The 15904-nt window shown below is 40.5% G+C and overlaps 1 protein-coding gene across 3 annotated transcripts in view; it reads left to right on the top strand.

Annotated features, from left to right (window-relative positions):
• Positions 1 to 15904, top strand: part of LOC135480104 (serine/threonine-protein kinase N2-like) — a 69548-nt gene that overhangs the window by 34922 nt on the left and 18722 nt on the right. Inside the window, exons 3-8 of one of the 3 annotated variants that reach the window (XM_064759859.1) lie at positions 5690 to 5787; positions 7455 to 7638; positions 8392 to 8543; positions 9062 to 9291; positions 10174 to 10343; positions 15125 to 15145. In XM_064759859.1, the coding sequence (XP_064615929.1) occupies positions 5690 to 5787; positions 7455 to 7638; positions 8392 to 8543; positions 9062 to 9291; positions 10174 to 10343; positions 15125 to 15145 (855 nt within the window). Of the gene's footprint in view, positions 1 to 5689; positions 5788 to 7454; positions 7639 to 8391; positions 8544 to 9061; positions 9292 to 10173; positions 10359 to 15124; positions 15146 to 15904 lie in introns of all 3 variants that reach the window. The other 2 variants (XM_064759861.1, XM_064759860.1) reach the window with 2 other exon arrangements.

Below are 15904 nucleotides of genomic sequence, written 5' to 3'. Positions count from 1 at the left end.
CAGAGTGATCTATCAATGTGTTTGGCTAATTGAGCCTTTCACAGGTGAGCTAGCCACTTACATGCAGCACACCTGCTCATTTACATGTACATGTACCTGTTCACGTAAACCCTACTTTTCAGCCTTGATAGTTCACCAGTTGACAGGATTTGTGCACAGGTGGCGGGGATAGTCGTCATTGTACATGATCCATTGTCTTTATTTATCTGATGATCTCAGAAGTATGATGATCACAAAGTGTATTACACTGTACTGATAACAGGCATGTACATGAGTAGGCTGTACATGAAGATCTATGTATATGTACACTGGAGACATTCTAGCCTGATCATCAGTAAACTCATCTAGACTAGGGTCCAAAAATCTGGTATTTTTTTCTACAAACCATTGACGTTAGATCTCACAGTGGAATTCATCATTTACGTTTGGCCATGTCCAGACAAGAGTCCTTTATTTACATGTATGTGAAATACCCTTAAGTACATCCAGCCCAGAAACATTTATTCATTTACTTGTACTTGTGAGACAAATTAAGTGATTGTGTATATACAAATGTAACGCTGATAAGCACCCAAGAACCCATACGGGAGTATTCAAATCCCAAGCACAGCTGTGTGTGCTGCCGTAGTGAATGTACAAGGTATCTTCAGAACGCAACCATGTTAACATGTATCATTTTAAATTAAACATGGACTATTTATAGTGGCTGTGCACCCTGGTATTTATGTACCGACATACCTGCGAGATGCGTAGGCTGCTGTGGTATAAAGAAGTGCATCATGAGGTGTAGGAGGTTGGTGTGCATGTACACAGGCTGAGAGCCCAACATTGACACTGGGCGCTGAGTACATGTGACCGTCAACCACGAGAATCTTGTGGTTGATGTTAACCTATGTAGACACGAGGGCCTGTTCCGTATATAGATGGTTGTACATGTGCTCTGATGCACACTGTATAGGTGATGTTTCCTTAAATAGCGACAACCAGGAAATAAGGTACACCTAAACAATCATCTACATTCAGACTTGATTATTTCATGTGAAGAAAAAACCCATTTACTGTATTTCATCTAGAGATTTGGGTCCAAAGATTTGTGGTAAAAATCCACTTCAACAGGGTGTCAAAGCCGCCTACTTTGAGTATTCTTACTATTTAAACCAATAGTAATTGTGGCGTATTTACTTTCAATTCACCTTTGAACTCTGACCTCCTCCTCTAATTCTAAATGAAAACCCTGCATAAATACCAAAAAATTACACTTCTGATGTTAACACTAGTTTTAATCATGAAATGCCTCTCCACAGAGAATAATGAGTGCTTGTTATCAGCAAAACAGGCAAAGGTCCTGAAATACTGCCTACAGTCAAATTGTGCCTAAAAAGTGCATTTTATAGGCAAACAAATGTCATAAAATACTGCTTGTGGTGGTGAATTTTACATTTTACCAAGGGGATATCACCCTTTCTTCCGAACAAACCTCAAAGCACTGTTCAAAATTCAATGGAATTCTTAAAATTCGGCACAGTGTGCAAATTAATCATGGTTGAACTCTTAGGTCATTTACTGTACATCACACACGTCTGTACACACGTCTGTACACACATGCAGAGATGTAGGCTGATGGGAGTATAGTTATGTCATCAACAGGGCGGGTCCCCAACATTCCAGTATGCTTAACCCAGTGGGCTGTCAGAATCCACATGGTTGCCACAGGCATGATGTGACCAGATAAATGTGATACAGCCCCATGCTCCAGATTCCTCCCTTTAGACATGCGATCCTTCTGGCCACACCCTTTTCAGCGTACATTTTAAAACAAAGTAAAAACTGATACAAACAAATTTTCCCCTTGCCTGTGTATACATGAGCATACGTGTACAGTAACCAAAGAATCAGCTGTGAGCTTTTGATAAAGGATAAGGTGCCGCCGTGGCCTAGTGCTTAGCATGCTACCGCAGAATAATGACTCAGGAGGAGGTCATTCTGTGGCCTAGTGATTAGTGTGCTACTGCAGAATAAAGACCCAGGAAAAAGTCATTCCCCAAATGCGGTCGCTGTGTCAAACCTATGCTGGCTGTTGTCGTATATTAAAGTGAAATATTCTTGAGTTTGGTGTAAAGCTCCAGTCATTTTAATAAATCAAAGTTAATAATAGGTAGGATGTATTAAGGATAGCTGTGGATTGATTCACAGTCTTCACCGTGCGTGTCCACTCTGTACGCTCAGGGTACTTCATTGCCATGACTAGACAAGCATGACCATTGGAGTCTGTGGGACAAACTTACATACATGTACATGTAGGCTTTAGCCTCACCACTGGCAAGGCCATATCATGAGCCATTTCAGTTGTGGAAAATGTTTGGGCTCCCAAACTCCTGGGCCACCAATCTAGTCAACCTGTATTGAATCTAACAAGTACACATGTACATTTACATTTGTAAATTGAACAAAAATGTCATTCTTTCCTACATTCCCAGACTTTGAAGCTCTAAGAAACCATCATTTTGAGTTACAGTTCATAAAATGTGTGTATGTAGGGTGACAGTGTCACCTGTAAAGTTTGGGGTCAGAACCTTCAGTCTTGTTGCAGATATGGCCCTGAGGGGGGTCCTAGCCCAGAACTATGTAATGAGCATTTTTTAATGGAGTTGTTACATGTGTTGGTTAGAATCGTGGATGCTTAACACAAAGAGAATGCATGTGTACATGTGTACACTATTGATACAACTTAAGGTTAGGGCAAGAGAATTTATTTTTCTCTCACATTACTTCCTGCCTCATCACTGTGACTCCAGTGACCTTGGCATATTCCAGTATTTGTGTTCAATACTTGCTAGTGGTGGCAGTGATGTAAAACAAACATTATAGAGCATGGTATGCAGTGTAAGGAGTGTGATTCACAGGTAGAAAAATTAGACTATATGGAGAACCTGTATAATATGTAGAGGTGTGGGGAGGGGGGGGGGGTTAGAGATGTTTGGGAAGGAGGGGGATAGGCACACTGCCCACCCTGGGCTGATTAAATAAACACTTCTACCAGCTGCTTCTTTGAGGAGAGAGGATGATAGATTCGGCAGAAGATAAACATAGACAAAGATCATTTATCCTCACGTTAAGTCTGGAACCAGCAAATCAACTGCAGACTAAAATAACACAGGGACTGACTTCAGTTTGAGTCAGCCAACCTGAGTTTATTATTTGTTTGTTTTGATTTTCTGCGTAGTTGCATGTTTTGCAATTCCTCAGTGGAATATATATTAACATATTTTCTGGCTATAGTCTGATAAGGAGCAATTATTTTGCTGCTGTGAGGATACTTGGCAAGCAGTTTTAGCTCGTCGTATTGATGTGTTTTACACATAATTATTGACTTATTTATGTCTCTTTCCACTCCTGCTTGTAAGTATGCGGATTTTACAGGAAAATGAAACAAAAATTCAATCCGAAAACCTAAAACCTGTAATTTCCTGTTTTTGAAAAAAGAAAAAAAATGGTGTTTTTCTACTGATTTCTGATATGAACTGTAAGCCTATCAGTTGACCGGATGGGCCACCTCTATCAGTTGAAGGGAATGGCCACACCTATCAGTTGAGAGCCTGTGTAAGGCTGGAAATTGTAAGATTCACAATGTTGCATAAACACAGCTCACACCTTCCCCAGTGTCAGAAATCCAGAATACTCTCAAGGCTGTTCGCGGAGTGTGCGAGGAACGACTGGGGGAGAGCCTATGTCTACACACACACACGTAACAATTGGGCATTGTGGACTGTTCAGTGTACCATTATGTATGAGGTGCCTGTTTTATTTATTTCATTGGTATTATACACCGTACTCAAGTACTTTGTACCAGCTAATTTGGGCCAATGTACTTGTACCAGCCAATTTGGGCCAATGTACTTGTACTAGCCAATTTGGGCCAATGTACTTGTACCAGCCAATTTTGGGCCAATGTACTTGTACCAGCCAGTTTGGGCCATTGTACATGTGGCAGCCAATTTTGGGCCAGTGAACATGCACTGGCCAATGTACATGTACCAGCCAATCTGAATCAGTGTAAGCCCATCTGGTTACATGTACATTTGGCTGAAAACATACATGTACATGAAGCCAAACGACATAGTGATTTAGTTCAGGCAATCCAGTTTCCTTCACCAATAGAACATACCCTATAAGTTAAAAATTTTGAGTATGGTTTTTAAAACAAGAATGACATAAGTAAATCCAATCAATGATGGACTCCCCTGCAGCCTGTGCTGGTTGTCAGAGCCCACAACTCTAGCTGATCAGTGGCAATAAGCCAGAACACCTCATTACTGAAATATCAGCATTGTACAATGTTTCTGTATAACTCTCATCAAGTGTTTGTAAACATCTAGGCGTGACTGTCACAGCTGCTGGCCATATGGTCTGCTTCTGAGCCCCCTCCCTGTGGTTATTTGTAGGCAACACTGACGGTTATATGTAGGCAACACTGACGGTTATATGTAGGCAACACTGACGGTTATATGTAGGTTATATGTAGGCAACACTGACGGTTATATGTAGGCAACACTGATGGTTATATGTGGGCAACACTGACGGTTATATGTAGGTTATATGTAGGCAACACTGACGGTTATATGTAGGCAACACTGACAGTTATATGTAGGCAACACTGACGGTTATATGTAGGCAACACTGACAGTTATATGTAGGCAACACTGATGGTTATATGTGGGCAACACTGACGGTTATATGTAGGTTATATGTAGGCAACACTGACGGTTATATGTAGGCAACACTGACGGTTATATGTAGGCAACACTGACGGTTATATGTGGGCAACACTGACGGTTATATGTAGGCAACACTGACAGTTATATGTGGGCAACACTGACGGTTATATGTGGGCAACACTGACGGTTATATGTGGGCAACACTGACGGTTATATATGTGGGCAACACTGACGGTTATATGTAGGTTATATGTAGGCAACGCTGACGGTTATATGTAGGCAACACTGACGGTTATATGTAGGCAACATTGACGGTTATATGTAGGTTATATGTAGGCAACACTGACGGTTATATGTAGGCAACACTGACGGTTATATGTAGGCAACACTGACGGTTATATGTAGGCAACACTGACGGTTATATGTAGGCAACACTGACGGTTATGTGTAGGCAACACTGACGGTTATGTGTAGGCAACACTGACGGTTATATGTAGGCAACACTGACAGTTATATGTAGGCAACACTGACGGTTATATGTAGGCAACACTGACGTCTGTAAGCTCTCATAAACTCATAAAGCTCTTCATGTCTGGCCATCTACATCTACATGTCTGGCCATGTACATCTAACACGTCTGGCCATCTACATCTACACATCTGACCATGTACATCTACACGTCTGGCCATCTACATCTACATGTCTGGCCATCTACATCTACACCTTTGGCCATCTACATCTACACCTTTGGCCATCTACATCTACATGTCTGGCCATGGCCATCTACATGTCTGGTCATCTACATCTACACGTCTGGCCATGGCCATCTACAAGCCTGGTCATCTACATCTACAGGGTTTACCCCGAGCATTCAGTGTTCCTATGCCCATAAAACTGGTAGTGTTTGTGTGGGTGAAAAAAATCAAACATGCAAATAAATAATATAAATATAAAATGATTTTTATGTGTTTCAGAACCGATTGTCTCCCCTGAGAAAGATGGCCAGCAGATGGATGCAACCCTTAGCCTCAGACTACAGTCATTACAAAAACAGTTAGATATAGAAAATAAGGTAAGCAGCTATAGCTATATATGGGTGCAGCTTTCAGGACCTGAAGAATGAATGATTGATTATGGCGTAGCGCCACATTCGCAATATTTCAGCACACAGCAGAATATTTAATTCATGTTTTGAGTCGAAAGTAGCCAGTTATAACATTAAATTTTGGTCAAGGTCTGCATAATGCGCATAAGTTGTTACACTCGTAATACCTGACAGGAAATTGGCAATTTGCCACAATGGGCTAGTGTGCTATGTCTGGTATCTTGTAGTGACATAGCACATGGTTGAATGTACATATAAAGAGAATCATTGGTAAAATAATATTAACTCATTTGCTACCACAACGTCATACAGCCCTCGTTACTGCAACCCTGATCACCGCTTGGTGCACAGCAGGCCACAGCAGAAATACAATTTTGCTCTAACAATTCGAAGTTTTGTGTTATGATTTTTGGATAATTCCACCATCAGATATTCGGTGGCAGATGGTATTTTGGCTCTATGAAGCATGTAAACAAAAAGTTAATCACTTTATTAGAACAATGTATCTCTCGATTTGAGTAAAATTGCGTTTCCATAGATCGCGTTGTTGTTGTTACTGGCAGATAGTTTCCGATAGTTCAGGTTTGCGTCTCTTGTTAATTCTGGAGCGTAGTTGACCTAAAGTTAATTCCTCTTTGTCTGAAGACTCTTCTATGTCAGTGCTAACATCTGAAACCGAAATATCCGAATCGAAATCCTCTCAGATGTCTTTATTCATAAAGTCCTTGAAATCGTCACCTGTACTCGAGTCTGCCATTTCGGCAAAAGCCTCAAAGAAAGTCATCGAATCTTCTCCACATTCTTTCGCGCCTTTTTATGGCTTGCGAACACTGCTCGTGTGGCTTCCATAGGGTCTAATAAGGCAGTATTTGATGGGGTTAGCTCCTAAAAATCCCAATTTCCGTGCAAAAATGGACCAATCAGAGACAGTGTTTTATGGGGCTTAAGCCACTAGCAGGGAAATGAGGTGCTGTCAAATGTGCGGCTTGAGCCGCTCGCGGGAGCAATTGAGTTAAAATAATACTGAAATGAAATGGCGTTGGCAAAAGCCAGCACGTTTAAATAAAGTAAGAAGAGAATCCATCCCAATTTATGAAAGTCTACAACTTTAAGTTGATAGTAATCAATTTCTGCGAAATTTTAAGTTGTCATCTTGTTTGTCCACATAAAAAGGTCCTCGGAATTACGCATTTCAATCCAGAATCGCAGGATTTGCTTTCCTGGGTACAAAACATCAGATGTGCCAATATCATTAGCTTCAAAGTCTTTGGCGAAACACTACTTAGCCTTGTACCCTGGCCATGCTGCCAGCAATATGAATGTACTATATACATGGAATACCTTAAATGCCCTAAAATTTTGTCCACAAAAGTGCATTTTTAGAAGCAAGCAAATGTCACAAAATATTTTTCTTGGCACTGAAACAATTTTCCAGTAGAATATCATCCCATGTTCCAAGCAAACCTCAAAACATGTTTCTAAGAAAAATAGAACTCTCAGAATCAGGAAAATTGGGCAAGTTAGTCATGGATGAAAATAATGGTCATTTAGGGTATCTATATCTTTCATTAAAGTCACAGAATGCATGAATGATGAATTTTAACTTCACATTGTATTTTTTCCTTTGTCTGCAGGTTAAACAAGGGGCAGAGAACATGATAGCAATGTACAGCGCTGGGCCTTCCAGGGACAAAAAACTTCTAGCAGAGGCTCAGCAGATGTTGATCGATGCCAAAACCAAAATAGAGGTGATCAGAATGAAGATTTTAGCTGCCACACAGGGTTCTGACCCCGCAGAGGGAGATGACAGTGTCCCAGGTGAGATCAACCCTGGCATCACATTCTACACCCACCTCTCTTACTTCTTGGTCATTAATAATTAGTGTCACTTTGTTTTGCTCTCTTCACTAAGTTTTAGTAATACATGTAGGTCTTAGTGCTCTTTGATCATAATGTTTCTGAGCTATGTACAAGGGGAGACAATCCTTGTCCATACTGAATCAGTTGTCAGTAGGTTTACCCTAATTTGTCAACCCTTTCACCAATGAAAGAGCAACTTTCAGTGCAATTTATGCACATTTATAATTAGATTTCAGAGACAAAACTACATTGGTTGGATTGGCCGTTTTCAGGGTTTTACAAAACATATAATTGTATATATCTGCACAAAACAGTGCGATCAGAATATGCTTGGATATGCACCTAGCAAACGTGCAAAAAGTTTGAAGAATTACAGCACTCTTTTTGTTTTCCTGTTACCTTTTGATGACTTTATTGACTTATCTCCCAGTAATAAAAGGTAGTATCAGGTTTGGTTGGTTTTCTCTATTGCCATCAATCATAATGTTCTTGAGCCTCATGTACATGCGAAGGGAGATAATCACTGCCCATTTTCTATTTAATTGTCATGAGTTATCCCCCATACTACATCTACTTCTCCTACCTCTTGATCATTGATGCTGTATGTACCATCACCATATGCTCAGTGAAATCATTGATAATAAGGTCACGTCAGGGAAATACAAGGGGGGATAATCAGTACTGTTACACTTTGTGTGGATATGTTTTCAGCTTCAAACTGTGACGTATTGTCTCCCTTGGAGTTGCGGATAGAAGAGTTGCGACACCACATTCGTATTGAAGCAGCTGTGATAGAGGGCGCTAAGAACGCCATTAAACTACTCCAGAACACAAAGTCACAAGACAAGAAAGCCTTACAGGAGGTGAGATCTTCATAGGACACAGGAGGTGTGGATTCAAAGCCAACTTTAGGCATGGAAGTTGTGAACTTCTCACAATTACTGTTTACAGGGCCATAACTCTAACATGTGAGAAGTCAGTTCTGAAGTTTTGTTGATGATTATGTCTCCGCTAGTAGCACCCTCTTGGTGGTTCATGTGCAGCATTAACTCTGGAGGCTTGCTCGGTACCTGTTGAAGTGTTGTGGTTTCCTTCCGGCATTCTGGTTGCCTCAAGGCATTCTTTTTTCCTGGTTCATACCAGCAACCTCCATGAATTCTTGTCTTCTCCATTCATTCTGGTTTTCCTCAGTGTATTCTGGTTTCCTATTAGCTCCATGCATTTTGGTTTCTTCCACACACTCCAGTCTCATCCATGCATTCTGTTGCCCAGTCAAAAAATTCATATGTACAGCATTAAGCACAAAGCAGAAATACATTGAAATTAGTTTTTGACAACCTAAAATCTTGCTATGTTTGATGGTGTTTTTTTTTTTTTGAAGGCTCACTCGAGTTTGTCAGACTCGGTACAGCGGCTAGAACTGTTGAGAATCTCATTGGAGAAGAGAATGCAAGACCTCTCACCTGATAACTCCAAAATTCAGCAACTGAAGGAGGAGCTAGACGCCTCAAGCCCATCGAGTTACGCCAAGCTGAACAGCGCTTCACGACCCCCCAGCAAGAACTCGACCCTCACAAAACCTGCCGCACTCACGGGCAAGCTGCAGATAAGGTTTGTCAGGGCATGTGGCAAAATGCTACTGCCACTGCTTGATGAAGTTGAAAGGGGTGTGAGGGGGTGGGAGGTGTACTAGGGAGCAAATAATGGTAACTTTGGAGGGAGGGGATCAAGTAATGGTAACTTTGGGGAGAGGTGGTTGTTGGGTTGTTGGCCAAGCAGTAGTAACTTTGGGTATTGGGAGGGGGGGGGGGGGGGGGAGGCTGGCGAAGCTATAGTAACTTTGGGGACTGGAGGGGAGGGTTGTGGCCAAGCAGTTGTAACTCAGCTGAAGGGAAGTGGGTGTTAGCCAGGTAATTGTAATGTAGGAAGCTGGTCTTTCATTACAAGAAGTTTTATTTTCGATGTTACAACGAAGACTTTGTTACCCTGCAAATTTTGCTGAAAACATATACATCAGGAAAAAAAAAAAAGGAAGTCGTTGTTTGATAATCTTGAACATTGGATTCACCGGCCAATGTTAAATTACACTGATTTGTCCCAAGTAGCAAGCTTGAGGTCACCATGATGTTGATATGTCGTATATGCTGATGTATTTGTTGTCGTTGCACTTAAAAAAACTACCCGCCGTCATAAAAGTGAACAAATTTTAGTATGACATTAAAGAAATCAATTGAACATTTAATTAGGAATGCAAATGCTGAGTGTGACAGGTTGATGGATGGTTATGTGTTGTTTGAGGATTTCCAATACATTCCCCTTAGATCACTCAGCCAGTCAGTTATGAGTGCATGCCTTGTGTTGTAGGCTATCAAGTACCATCAACAGTCAGTCCTTCATTCTGGGCTCTCCAGTTTCCACCATCCATAAAACTTGTCCAAAAAAGTCTTGATTATGGTATCAAACAAAGTCAGTTACTGTCAATCTCTGTTACAGATTAATGGGATGTCAAGAGTTACTTGAGGAGATCCCCACACGCTCCCGTAGAGAGCACTTGCAGGCACTACTCTCTAGTCCTGGAGAGAGTAAGAGTTTGCTGCGCGGGAGCAAGACATTCTCCGGCAGCAGGAGCAGCCGAACCTACAACGTGAAGGAAGACTGTTCTAGTAAGAGAAACTCCGGTATGCATGCCCCTCCCTGCACCACTATCTTGCCAGTAATTGGTGGACTTTTTTGTTGCCTGCATTTAGTTTGAGATATTACCTGAGAGTGTTGAAATTTCTGCATGATTTAAGATGGACAGGTCCTGCTTTTATTTAAGGCAATAGTAAAGTGCTCAAATTTTACCTAGTCTAGGATAGGAAAACATGCACACCTATAGACTTCTGTCAGGTCTGAGGCATCCCACTGTCAAGAATTAAATGAGTTTTAACCAGTTCAGGTGGAAATGTGTACCCTAAATTGAGTGTGATTACCTGTGACCTACATGTACAGGCCCCCGTCATATATGGGAAATATTCAGTTAGATAAATAAATACATGTTTCTGGTAGGGGATTTGAGTGCTTTAGTTTAGCCTTGAAGAGTTCTTGCTTTTGAAGTTTATCCAGTTGCAGAAATCCACTGCAGGACAAATTTTCCTGCTCAAAATGTGTAGATTTTCAACCCTCTCATATCTGATATTTTTGTATGCATTTTGTTTTCATTTCAGTTGTCTGCATCTGTGCGTTTGATTGTTAGTATATTTGTTTCCCTGTTCACGCAGCACATTGCCACAACATCCAGCGCAGTCCATAATTTCACACACAGATCTTTACTATGCACGGGACTGTGGATTATTCCCTGATCAGAAACACTGAAGTCATCATAAGAAAGTATCATTTGAAGGCCTTTGTGTGCTTCTCAAAGTGTATTTCTAAATACCAACCTTCAGTGACATACAGTATGTTGAATTTGCCTGCACAGTCAAGGTTAGTTCAGGTACTACATAATCTCCATCAAGTGCCGCACTAAGTTCAGGTACTACATAGTTATACTCTCCATCAAGTGTCACTCTAAGTTCAGGTACTACATAACTATACTCTCCATCAAGTGTCGCTCTAAGTTCAGGTACAACATAGTTATACTCTCCATCAAGTGTCACTCTAAGTTCAGGTACAACATAGTTATACTCTCCATCAAGTGTCACTCTAAGTTCAGGTACTACATAGTTATACTCACCATCAAGTGTCACTCTAAGTTCAGGTACTACATAGTTATACTCTCCATCAAGTGTCGCTCTAAGTTCAGGCACTACATAGTTATACTCTCCATCAAGTGTCCTCTAAGTTGAGGTACTACATAGTTATACTCTCCATCAAGTGTCGCTCTAAGTTCAGGCACTACATAGTTATACTCTCCATCAAGTGTCCTCTAAGTTGAGGTACTACATAGTTATACTCTCCATCAAGTGTCGCTCTAAGTCCAGGTACTACATAACTATACTCTCCATCAAGTGTCGGTCTAAGTTCAGGTACTACATAGTTATACTCTCCATCAAGTGTCGCTCTAAGTTCAGGCACTACATAGTTATACTCTCCATCAAGTGTCCTCTAAGTTGAGGTACTACATAGTTATACTCTCCATCAAGTGTCGCTCTAAGTTCAGGCACTACATAGTTATACTCTCCATCAAGTGTCACTCTAAGTTCAGGTACTACATAGCTATACTCTCCATCAAGTGTCGCTCTAAGTTCAGGTACTACATAGTTATACTCTCCATCAAGTGTCGCTCTAAGTTCAGGTACTACATAACTATACTCTCCATCAAGTGTCGCTCTAAGTCCAGGTACTACATAGTTATACTCTCCATCAAGTGTCGCTCTAAGTTGAGGTACTACATAGTTATACTCTCCATCAAGTGTCGCTCTAGGTTCAGGTACAACATAGTTATACTCTCCATCAAGTGTCGCTCTAAGTTCAGGTACTACATAGTTATACTCTCCATCAAGTGTCGCTCTAAGTTCAGGTACAACATAGTTATACTCTCCATCAAGTGTCGCTCTAGGTTCAGGTACAACATAGTTATACTCTCCATCAAGTGTCGCTCTAAGTTCAGGTACTACATAGTTATACTCTCCATCAAGTGTGACTCTAAGTTCAGGTACTACATAGTTATACTCTCCATCAAGTGTCGCTCTAAGTCCAGGTACTACATAGTTATACTCTCCATCAAGTGTCGCTCTAAGTCCAGGTACTACATAGTTATACTCTCCATCAAGTGTCGCTCTAAGTTCAGGCACTACATAGTTATACTCTCCATCAAGTGTCGCTCTAAGTTCAGGTACTACATAGTTATACTCTCCATCAAGTGTCGCTCTAAGTCCAGGTACTACATAACTATACTCTCCATCAAGTGTCGCTCTAAGTTCAGGTACTACATAGTTATACTCTCCAAGTGTCGCTCTAGGTTCAGGTACAACATAGTTATACTCTCCATCAAGTGTCGCTCTAAGTTCAGGTACTACATAGTTATACTCTCCATCAAGTGTCGCTCTAAGTTCAGGTACTACATAGTTATACTCTCCATCAAGTGTCGCTCTAAGTTCAGGTACTACATAGTTATACTCTCCATCAAGTGTCGCTCTAAGTTGAGGTACTACATAGTTATACTCTCCATCAAGTGTCGCTCTAAGTTGAGGTACTACATAGTTATACTCTCCATCAAGTGTCGCTCTAAGTTCAGGCACTACATAGTTATACTCTCCATCAAGTGTCGCTCTAAGTTCAGGTACTACATAGTTATACTCTCCATCAAGTGTCGCTCTAGGTTCAGGTACAACATAGTTATACTCTCCATCAAGTGTCGCTCTAAGTCCAGGTACTACATAACTATACTCTCCATCAAGTGTCGCTCTAAGTTCAGGTACTACATAGTTATACTCTCCATCAAGTGTCACTCTAAGTTCAGGTACTATTTAGTCGCATTCACCGTGTCGCATCAGAGAAGTTCATGAAGTGTATAGCCTACTTCACGAGTTTTATGTTCAGTAAGGCATTTTTGTCAGCTCGTACCCTGGAGTACTTGGCTCTGTTAGGCCCTAAACTCTTCACTTCCTTTAAAGTCAGTGTGCCTCTGTGGGTGTGTGAAGACTGTTGTCAAGATGCGGTTGCTGCCTTTGTTGGTTGCTGACCTGCTTGTCAAGTGTTCATTGTGAAAAGCAGATTCTTCCATGAATTGACGTCCTTCTGCCCTCTGACAGTAACTTTACCTCTTCCTGACAAATCCCGTTTGTGAGCTGTTTTGTTTGTTTAACCCCTCAAGTGCGTTGAAAGATTTATGTGTGAATGCCTGTGTTGTTAAGAATGATTTATTTATTTGATTGGTGTTTTACGTCGTTCTCAAGATTATTTCACTTACACAACGGCATCCAGCATTATGGTGGGAGGAAACTGAATAGAGCCCGGGGGAAACCCACAGCCATCCGCAGTTTGCTGACAGACCTTCCCATGTACCTTGATGAAAATGTATTGCATCTTCACGACCAACCAGCTGGCACATTTTATTCTTGATTGCAATTTATAAACTGTCCAGAATTTGGGAAACTTAGCCGTGCCATTTACCATTTAGTGCTCTAACCTGTTGCATGATCAGTAGATGAATGAGTGCCTAGTTCTATCTGTTTGTCAGAATCTAGAGTGCCTATAGAAAGAGATATACCTAAAGACTAACAATCCTAACATGCAGTAGTCCGCATGCTTGAGAAGATCTGCATGATAGTTGTAGTAATGTTGTATATCCCCCGTGATAGTTGTAGTAATGTTGTATATCCCTTGTGATAGTTGTAGTAATGTTGTGTATCCCCCGTGATAGTTGTAGTAATGTTGTATATCCCTCGTGATAGTTGTAGTAATGTTGTATATCCCCCGTGATAGTTGTAGTAATGTTGTATATCCCCTGTGATAGTTGTAGTAATGTTGTATATCCCTTGTGATAGTTGTAGTAATGTTGTATATCCCCCGTGATAGTTGTAGTAATGTTGTATATCCCTTGTGATAGTTGTAGTAATGTTGTATATCCCCCGTGATAGTTGTAGTAATTTTGTATATCCCCCAGGATAGTTGTAGTAATGTTGTATATCCCCGTGATAGTTGTGGTAATGTTGTATATCCCCTGTGATAGTTGTAGTAATGTTGTATATCCCTTGTGATAGTTGTAGTAATGTTGTATATCCCTTGTGATAGTTGTAGTAATGTTGTATAGCCCTCATGATAGTTGTAGTAATGTTGTATATCCCTTGTGAAAGTTGTAGTAATGTTGTATATCCCCCGTGATAGTTGTAGTAATGTTGTATATCCCCTGTGATAGTTGTAGTAATGTTGTGTATTCCCTTGTGGGGACAAGTACCTGTCATGTTCCAGCAGTTGATATCATGTTTACCGGCAGAATAATTCCCCAACGTAGCATGGAACGTTAAAAACATCGAGGTTCACAAAACCAGTAGCTCAGTGCTGCGTTATTATCCTACAGTGAGAACTTTACAAGTCAGCTAATCCACTGTTGTTCACCGTCAGAGGTCCTCTGACATTTCTGCAACTGTATTTGGGCTAGCAGAAAACTTTTCAAGCAACCAAATTCTCAGTGTAGTCTGGCAGAAAAGCTACTACAGATTTGAACATTTTGCACGGCCATGAAGGCCAAGTAAGACCATAGAGATAATGTGGATAGACTGCCTAAGAAATGAGTTATCTCCCTTTATAACTACAACAGGCAGTGCCAAAGTGCACCCTTTACCGTGATCTCAATTCAAACACAGGGAGATAACCGCCATTCAGGAAGACATTATTTTCAGAAAAGTTTTCTTGTAATAGTACAGTGTAATTGCTATGTATAGTTAATAATGTTTTCAGGGCAAAATTGGTTCAGTATTTCAGTTAGTTTAAAACTTAATTGTAATTTGTTAATTTGCAGCATCCACTCCAGTAACAAGCCGTAAGCATATTCTATCTCACCGTCTTGATGCATGGTCGAATTTCTCAACCTAGACCAGATGTATTGATGAGAAGTACTGTATTTGCTCTAAAAATTCTGCCTTCAAAAAATTCATTTTTAGAAGAAAAAAAATTTTTTTTTTGGTGCTGATCAATTTTTTTCCAGCAGGATGTCATCCTTTGTTTTAAACACATCCTTTCTTTTAAACACATCCTTTCTTTTAAACACACCTCGAAGTATGTTGCTAACATCAGTAGAATATTGAGAATCCGGCAGAATGTGTAAGTTAGTCATGGGCCTAATTTTAGATTGAATACAGTATTTTAACATGTTCTGAAAAAATAAGTGAAACGTTCATGTGGTAATGTTGAAGTTCCAAGACTGATAATCCATAAATAACTTTTTTTTTTTTTTTGTGTTAATTTTGAAAATTTACAAAGTTTTGCCTTTTTGTACTTGTAAGAGGTTGAGAGGTTAGATACATCGCACTGACCAACACCCCCCCCCCCCAACCCCTTCACCATTTTCACCCCTGCTGGTTGACACAAGCCCTGTGCAGTTACACTATTGCCTTGTTGAGTGTGCTTAATTTGTTTCACCTTTCCGATAGAATGTGAAGATGACCACTTACATCAAATAATATGTAAATTAATATTTTGTTTAATAACACCACAATAAGAGGCACAAAAAATCTGCTTGAAGAGTGTTTTTGTGTGTGTATCTCCACTAACCACTTTGAGTTTTAATATTTTGAAATGC

The sequence above is a fragment of the Liolophura sinensis genome, chromosome 13 (assembly GCF_032854445.1).
Source record: "Liolophura sinensis isolate JHLJ2023 chromosome 13, CUHK_Ljap_v2, whole genome shotgun sequence".
NCBI classification, from domain to species: domain Eukaryota; kingdom Metazoa; phylum Mollusca; class Polyplacophora; order Chitonida; family Chitonidae; genus Liolophura; species Liolophura sinensis.
This window is presented reverse-complemented; position numbering and strand designations above follow the sequence as displayed.